This window comes from Nanorana parkeri, unplaced genomic scaffold (genome assembly GCF_000935625.1).
Source record: "Nanorana parkeri isolate BGI_ZX_2015 unplaced genomic scaffold, ASM93562v1 scaffold85, whole genome shotgun sequence".
Lineage (NCBI taxonomy): Eukaryota > Metazoa > Chordata > Amphibia > Anura > Dicroglossidae > Nanorana > Nanorana parkeri.
In genome coordinates this window covers 132,895-142,130 of record NW_017306353.1, presented here as the reverse complement: position 1 = coordinate 142,130, position 9,236 = coordinate 132,895, and the positions used below count along the sequence as shown (strand labels likewise).

Genomic DNA, 9,236 nt, shown 5'->3' with positions numbered 1-9,236 from the left:
TGAAGACCGGCCGCAGCTCCCTCCCTCCCGCACGCACACCCACCTGTCTGCCTCGGCTGCCGCTGAAGACTACATTTCCCAGCAGGCACAGCGCGACATAGCCAGTGGGGTCAGAGCGGAGAGCGGACAGCTGCAGCCAGGTAAAAATAAGACATCTCCCGAAAATAAGACCTAGTGTCTTTTTTCATTGAAAAAAAAATATAAGACAGTGTCTGTCTTATTTTCGGGGAAACACGGTAAGTAGCCTCTGAAGGAGAGAAAGTGTGACAGTCGGCCGAGCGCTGCGGGAGGAGAGTGCTGTGAGCGCCCGACGTCTCTCCTCCCACACCGCTCAGCCACCTGTCACAGATCGGCAGAGCGGTGTGGGGGCGGAGACAGGCCACGCTGTCACAGGAGGCTGAGCTCTCCTCCCTGCTCCGCTCGCTCAGCCTCCTGTGACAGAGGAGAACGGGTACAAGCAGTCAGTGATCGCTGAGTGTTTGTAGATAATTGAGGACAGAGTATGTTTACTATATCCTCAATGATGAATGAAAAGGTAAAATAAAAAACATCTTCGGTTTCGGTCTGACATTTTTTTAAATTTTGGTTTCGTTTTTGAAATCTTCATTTCGGTGCACCTCTTGTATCGGTGCATCCCTAATTTACACTAACATGGAATCGTGGTGCTGGTGACATCTGTATTGGAGTTCTGTTGTGAGCGGCGCCATCCGCAGTCATTACGAGCACCCGTTACTTTTGGGATATCGGGTAATGAGTGCGGCAAAGTATATGGATATTGCTTTATATAGTATATTTCTGGGGACCTGTGGCACACTGGCAAGTTGTGATTAACTCCAAATACATGCGTCGTGTATACTTTACAAAAAAATTGCCGCGAGGTGCTACAGTGTTCGGGTTTGGCTTGAAGAAAAGGTGGCAACCCTATGTCTAGGATCACCAAACCCTCTCTCCCCAGTGTGAAGATGTTTAATTAAAGTTATTCAGCATTGTATTACTGGAGTGGACATAAGCTTTGTGGGCACTAGAAAAGGGAGATTGAATGCTAGTGGGGCAGCTGAAGATCATACCCCTTGACAGACTAGAGATGATGACCTGGGTTATTCCAGCGGCTCCTTCGGGGATGAGCGCTACAAAACTATAAAGAGATTTTGTTTAGTTGTTGTTCTCTAAGGTGTTTAGGTGCTCTTTTTAGGCCGAAGTGGCAGGGTCTGTGTAAATACTACTCCCGGCCACCTTGTACTCACCTCTCCAGGGCTACCTGACTCCTTCTGGTATGGCTGGTGCTGGTACAGGTGCTAACTAGTACAGGGGAGCGTGTGAACTTCTCCCAGCATGCAGTGCTTGGGCTTAGCAGTCAATTGACGCAAGGGCCGCTGTCCCCATCACCACTCCAGTGCTGTCATGTCTTCTGCCACTTTTTCCAGCCTGCGTCTTCTTTCTTTGGCCACAGATGATGTAACTTCTGCACATGTGGGCTGGCATTAGATTGCCTCACCACTTTGCTGAATTCTCTGCATCTTGCCAAGAGTGTACACAGTACTGTGCATGTGTCGCAGGCAGTGTACAATTAAAGCAGAACTCCAGGAGAAAAAAATCTCTTAACCTTTGCAGTGGGGCTATCCCCGCAGTGGAAGGGTTAAGTGCTCATTTTTGTCTAGGTTCAAAAATAACAAAGTTATAATCACCTGATCCTCGAAGCCGGCTTGCTCTTAGATCGCTCCCTTTTACCTTGCTCCCCCTCCGCTGCAGCGGTCTATATTTCCGTGAGTCATTACATTCTATACACATGTAGGATGTATAGGACGTGAGGACACTGAGTGACATAACATCGCTGCAGCGGAAGAGGAGACAGGTTAAAGGGACCAGTCTAAGAGCAATACAAAACACAGAAATGTCCCAGCACACGTACCATCTAGCCTGCAACAAAACAAAATTGCCCTGTCTAACAGTATGCGTTAAAAAAGTCTAAGAGCAAGCCGGCTCCAAGGGTCGGTTGAGTATAACTTTGTTATAAGACTTTTTCTGCTTTAAAGAAAAATGTGCTAGCAGACAGGTAAAAGAAGTTTTTTGGGGCAGAAAAGACATACAAACGGGGACATTTATCAAGCATATTTGTGACACGGTGCGGATAAGGTTGCCCCTCACTTAGCAAAGTCTCTGCGACAGGTTTACTGTGTATTTACGACCCCAACGCCTGTATTCCTGGGCAGATTTGCAATGTTGTGAGCAAATTTATCACTGAAGATGAGATTTCTTTTTCACATAATTAAGAAGTAGTCAGGGTCAGGTTAGATTCTATCACAGAGAAGATGAGGGAGGAAATGATTACTCAAGCTGTAACCTTGTAGTAAATCTGTCACAAGCTCTGTCTTGCTGGTCCTGTTTAGCATTGCTTTGCTGTATGGCAGAACTGATCAATGTCCCAAAAAATCTCTACTGCTTGCAATTTATTAGGATGGGGGGGACTTCAGGTTTAAGGCTATTTTCCGGACCAGATCTGGAACATAGTGCATTGTGGTTTTGCAGCAATTATGCAGCGATTGGAATGCTTTTTTAAAGGAGAACTATGAGGTGAGTGCTTTTCACTCACCTCATAGTTCTAGCCGACCTGTGACAATGAGACTGTCACAGGTCGGCTCAGTAGATCGGGAGGTGAGCGAACACATACCGGCGTTCGCTCACCTCTCGATCCTGTCACGGCTCTCTGCCGTGACAGGGGAGGGGCTGGATTCCCCGCTCCGATCTGCCAGCGCTGACTGGCGGAACGGACGGGGGAGGGGGCGGGTACAGCTGGCTCTGCCTCTAGACAGGCAGAGCCAGCTGTCAGTCACGCAGCTGGGCGGATCCCGGCACAATTGTCGGGATCCGCTTCAGCTGCGGTGTTTCAGTATACCACGAGCAGCAGCTCGCGGCATACTGTGGCGTCTCAGTATACCGCGAGCTAAAGCGAGCGGTATACTGAGCCTAGGGTGACGGGAGGACGCTTTGTGTGCTCCCAGAAAAGCCTTAACCCCATAGTTCTCCTTTAAGCTTAAAATGGTCTTACAGGTGTGTTCTATGCGTTTCTGATGCGTTACAGTGCATTCCAGACCAGACAAAATAGGACAAGCAGTATTTTTCTGGTCTGGTGTGGAACGGACTGCGCTGGTGGGAACAGAGGCCAGCACAGTCCAGGATGCATAGGGATACATTGGGATGCATTGTGGGTCCAGAAACAATCTGGTCTGGTCTGGAGGTGATCTGGATGTGGTGTGAATAGGCCCTAACACTGTATAGGAAAAGCTGCCCTCATATATTTGATTAATTTAGTGACCCCCCCTATTTAGTTCATAGCCTGTCCATCTACTTCCACAGTGGTGAATAGTCATGATCCGCCAACATCCGGCAATGCAATGCTTGGTGCTGGAGAACAGCAGGCTGAGCATTGCCATATGGGAAGTGTAAGGGGGTAGCAATGGCTGTGCCTATGTATTATTTGCATAAGCTTTTCAGAAAGGCTTCAAGCTGTGCTAGAGTAGAGGATGAAATAAATGTTGTGACTTGACAGCTTATGCTGCCTGCTCCCTGCAAAAGCTGTTGGTTTACATGGTAGTGTTTTATTTTTGTACAGTAACTTTGTTGTTCTGAGCTTGCACGTTAAAATGAATGCAGCTCAAGGTCAACTGACTTAAAATGTAACATAGTTCTTGATTCATCAGACTTACCTTTACTTTACTCCATTGCTGCTCCATTTAGCCACTGGGTTACAAGAAAATACTCAGTACTTTTGGGTATGGGGACCATGTGACTTATTTCCATCCCCCCCTGATGCTCATTGATTGGCTAGCCCCAAGCACTGTCCCTTGGGGCAGAGAAAGAGTCCTTAGCTCTGTATAAACTCCAAGGGCGGGTGGCGAGAAGGAGTGAAAAGAAGTATGTGCAGCTGGTGGCGCTGCCGTTCAAGTGCACCTGCTTGTTTCTCTGCATAGGCGGAGCACAGGTTAACATGAATTCAGGAAATGTTAGTAAAGAACCAGTGGTATGACATAACTGGTGGCTCTTGTGGGGTGCCCTGGTATGTGACTACCAACTGCTGTGGCTGGGAATATGACCCTTTTTCCTCCAATCTACCATGCCTCACTTTGGCCGGTAACAGTACCCGTCACACGAATACTCCAGCCATACGTTAAGGTAGATGGGGAAGGATGGGTCAGATTTTTGACCATGAAAGCTAGTTCAATACTTTCCTTTTGTGATTTTGAACCTCAGTCCTAGCCCTCTGCCTAAAAAGGAGGTTGCAGCAATAAATTCTGTACCATGATGATAGGCACTAGCATGGTGATACTAGCTGTAAAAATACTAGACATGTAAGCTATGGAAAAATTAGGTTCGGTTCAGATATTTCGGATCCGAAATTCAATTCGGGTTTTGGATTCGGACGAAATCGAATTTTCATTAGTTTCGGATGAGTTTATGAATATTCATTGCGGGTCTGGGAGTCATATACATTATATTACTAAAGCTGAGGCTCGCAGATCCAAATGGCATTCGGGAGTTCCCAAATGCAATTAGGAAATTCGGATCCTGAATGGCATCCCGGTGTGGGAGCCATATACATGTATTACTTAAGCTGAGGCTCCCAGACCCGAATGGCATTCGGGAGCTCCCAAATGCAATGCGGAAATTCGGATCTCGAATGCCATTCGGGTCTAGGAGCCTCAGCTTTAGTATTATATGTATATACTGTATATGGCTCCCATGTTGCGGTAACCAAAATTTGTGTTCAGACCCGTTCGGATCCATTAAACCGAAAAACACAGCATATTGTCCAGAAAAGTCACAAGTATGATTCAGTTTAGTTTTTTAAATGAAATTTGGACTTGATCCGAAATTCGGAAATGAAAATCCGAAAGGGAAACGGATTTGGGGGTCATTGTAGACCACAGGCTGAAAAATAGTTTGCAGTGTCAGGCTGCGGTAAACAAAGCAAGTAGAGTCCTTTCCTGTATTAAGAGGGGAATGTTTTGCAGGGACAAGTCCGTAATTATGCTACTTTATAGATCACTGGTTCGGCCTCATCTGGAGTATGCGGTCCGGTTTTGGGCACCAGTGGGGGATGTCCTTGAACTGGAGAGGGTCCAGAGGAGGGCAACCAAAATCATAAAGGGGATGGAGGACCTGAGTTATGAGAACAGGCTTCTAAAATCGAACATGTTCTCCTTGGAAGTAAGGAGATTAAGGGGGGACATGATTTTCATGTATAAAATGTTTACCGGGGATAGTAACATTAGCAGCAAACTTTTTACAATGAACTCGATGACAAGGACGAGAGGCCACCACTTAAAATTTGTGGAGAAAACATTTCAGCACAAGGGGCGAAAGGGGTTCTTCTCAGTTAGATCAGTCGGGGTCTCGAACTCGCTGCCACATGATGTGATTTCGGCTGAAAGTGTGGAATAATTCAAGAGGCGATTGGATGATTTCCTCAGGGACCGTAATATACAGGGGTACAAGTACTCTTAAAATTGATAACACACAAGGGACCTATACATACTACACACCAATAGGACCATACACACATACACAAATAGGTTAGACTTGATGGACATATATGTCTTTATTCAACCTCAAATACTATGTAACTATGGAATGTCAGAATTTTGATTCGGAATGAAACGAATCGCACATATCTAAAAAAAACTATCATGCCAAGAACACCAAGCAATAAAAGCAAGGGTACCTACTACCTATAAAGCCACCGTATTACCTGGGCTTAAAAACCTGCACTAAAATCTGTGAACTAGAATGAAATGGTTCATGATGTGTAAGACTGCATTCTACATCCAGAAACACAGCGGAAGTACTCATTTTGTGTTATGATAAAGGCTGCAATTTGTCAAGATTATTTTATATAGTATATAAACTATATAGTATATCATTTTATATATCATTTAGTCTCTTCCTGAAAGTAAATGTCAACCATAATTTGGTCAGTACTTAGCTGTGCACCTATCATAAGCAAATATTGCTACAGATTTACTAATACTGCTTACAAAAACTGAAACTTGGTATTGTAGACCCCTTATATCATGAGGGATTGGCATGGGCTTCCTCAAGAGGAAGTATCAAAAGTGTCTCCTATGAGAAGATATGGGTCTGTCTGCAAAAGGCTGCCATTCTATACGCCTTTTGTCCGCCCTGCTACCAACATTTGGCGTGGAGACAGAAGAAGGAACCAAAGTTCCAAGTCAGTAGACAAAAGAGTAATGCCTAAAGCAATAAAATGTTGAGGCAGATGGTGATCAGGAGTTTTAGACCATGCAAGGTTAGGCTGTATTCAAAAGAAGTGTCTAAAGATAACAGTTTGGAATGTCAAAGTCATGACACATTGGACCAAAATTGACAAGAGGAATCAGTTCAGTAGATTAGTTATGGAACCTCAGCACTGAACTAACAAGGACCTTTTTCACCCAGTCCTTTAAGTCTATTGATCCTCAGATCACACTTGCAGTGTGCTTATATGTTTTACCGTTTTTGGTTACTAGGTGGTAAGGGAATACAGGCAGTCCCCGAGTTACAAACATCCGACTTACATACGACTGCTACTTTCAAACGGAGGCTATTACTGTACAGCAGGGGTAGTTGTATTGCTACTGCGCTGGTGCCGACGAGGAGTCCCCGCCTTTTTGGGTCTGGTTCATAGTACTGTACATACACTACAGGAAGTTGGCTCTTGTTAGTCTTGCAGAAAAGGGTGCCCATCTCTTCTTCCGGGTCACTGTGAGGTTTTAACTGCAGACAGACCTAGAGAGACTGAGCGGAGAGGCTACATGACTGCGGGGAGGAATAGTCCCGGGAGAAAGAGTTAAAAATAAAATGGGAATAGCTGCTCTTACCTGATTGAACGTGGGGGTCAGGGGTCCGGGAGGAGCCACATGGGAAGGATCTGCAGGGCCTGAGGGATGTCCTTTTCCACCCTCCCTCCCTGAATTTTGTAGTTATGGGGTTCTTTTGTCACGGCAGCTTGGCGGTTTAGGGGGTCTTCAAAATCGGAGTTGATTACGAAAATGGGGGGCCCTCAGCTGGTATGGGTGCTTCCCCCTGTTGGTGTCCGGATTTGTAAAGGGCGGGGCCTGGCCCCTTGGGAACCCAGAAGGAGTAAGTGTCCTCGAGCTGGTTGTGGTGCGGCTGGGGACATGGATGGAGTGTTAGGAGAGGCCTTTTTTGGGCTGTTAGGCACCCAAAGACCCCTTCTTAGGTCAAAAATCGTTTACAGTATTATTTGTGTATATTATTTGGTTTATTACTTTTGGTTATTGTTAAAAGTTGTTTGGTTTAATAAAAGGGCTGCTGTGGCCGTTAAAATCCATGTCGCGCAGTCCGTATGTTATTGTGGTTTTAACGGAGGGACGAACATTGACGAATCCATCAGTCATGTCTGTATCCTCTGTATCCTGTAGAGTGATGATGGGAAAAAGATGTCTCCACTGAAGCTTTATCACCAATCCTTGTTTCCATGACAACTCAAAATTTTGAAAATCCAATTGTCACAGGGACAGAAAGTGAGGTGAAATCTTCTGAAAAGGGGCACACAAACTTTACAGGGTGTTAACCCTTCCCTATGCTATCCAAAACAAAACAAAAACATTTTGGCTGGAGTTACACTTAAAAAATTTACCTGTTCCAACTTACATACAAATTCAACTTAAGAACAAACTTACAGACCCTATCTTGTTCGTAACCCGGGGACTGCCTGTACTCCTAAAAAGCACACCTAGTCTAATCATACAAGACTGGTGAAATGAGGAGAGGATAGTAAGCTGTTTGGAGCAGGTGCTTGGCATAATACGCAATACATTTGAGAAAATAAAATATCAATTGCCTCCAAGTCCTTTCGCCTGTGGGAGAGGGTTTTGCAAACATTATCCTGGGAACCTTGCTGATGTGTCTCCGTATAATTTACATTTGTGTCAACTTCTGTAATGATTCACATGTTGACCAGAACCATCAGCTCTGTGATAAAGACTGTAGTCTGAAACAGTACATTTAATGGGTCAGTATTTTTGTCCTGTAAAGGTTACATGATGTTTGATACACCTGGAGGGTGAGGTTTTTACTTACAGGGCTGCCTCAGAATAAACTGAATTTACTTAGAAGACCGTTCTCACTTTATAGAGAGTTACTTGCATACACCATATGGCCAAAGTTTTGTGGATACCCCTTCAAATTATTGAGTTAAGGTGTTTCCAGTGAAGGGTGCTGTTAATGCTACAGAATGCAGAGACATTTTAGACAATTGTGCACTTCAACCTCGTGGCAACAGGTTGGGTGAAGGCCCTTTTCTTTTCCAATATGAGTATGCACAAAGACAGGTCCATAAAGACATAAGGCTCAAATCACAAAGCTAACACACTAAGGTAAGTATCCTCATTTTCAGAAAAGTCCCACTTATTTTCCATTGGGTCCAATGAAAATAGAGATTTATAGGCACATGGCTAAAAAAAAGTGTCCTAGGTTGGTGTTAAATCTTTGTGAATTGAGACTATGGTGTGACGAGGTTGGATTGGAGGAACTCCTGGCCTGCACAATCGTACTGAACACCTTTGGGATGAATTGGAACGCTGACTGCAAACCAGATATTTTTGTCCAATATTAGTACCTTACCTCACAAATTCCTTTTTGAATGAATGGGTATAAATTCCAGCAGACACATTCTGACATCTTGTGGAAAGCCTTCCCATATGATTGGAGGCTGTTAGAACCACAAGAAGCAGGGAGGCAATTTCATATTAATGCCTTATAATGTAATGTCCAACAAGCTCATATAGGTTTGATAGTCAGGTGTCCACAAACTTTTTACATACATATGGTGTATGTTTCTCAAGGAACATTGCCTGAAATCTCCGTACTTCTACAGTATGTTCTGGGGAAATATATAGAAATCCTTAAGTATTATTAAAATGTCTTACGTTTGAATTGTCAGCTTGGAAATACTTGTTCTTTTAGAAGGTGTGCAGTCGTAAATGTTTAGTATTTATTTTTCTCTTCTCATTAGGTCCCTGGATAGAAAGTTGCAGAGGCCGGTTCTTGGGAAATCTCTGACCCTACCCAGCATCCCTCAGTCTCCAGTGCTAACCAGAGTTCCCCAACTTCAAGAAGGAGTATCCCGCCTCCCTTCCACATGTTCAGCCAATACAGACACCCTGACGACGTGCAAACTGCCACCACTTGGTATGTCCTGCAACACAGAAAGTTTT

The 9,236-nt window shown here is 44.6% G+C and overlaps 1 protein-coding gene across 1 annotated transcript in view; it reads left to right on the top strand.

The window, feature by feature from the left end:
* LOC108783703 overlaps positions 1–9,236 on the top strand; it is a gene marked incomplete at its 3' end in the record, with an annotated part of 149,993 nt that overhangs the window by 18,878 nt on the left and 121,879 nt on the right. Inside the window, exon 3 of the mRNA XM_018552332.1 lies at positions 9,035–9,210. Within this exon, the coding sequence (XP_018407834.1) occupies positions 9,035–9,210 (176 nt within the window). The remainder of the gene's footprint in view (positions 1–9,034; positions 9,211–9,236) is intronic.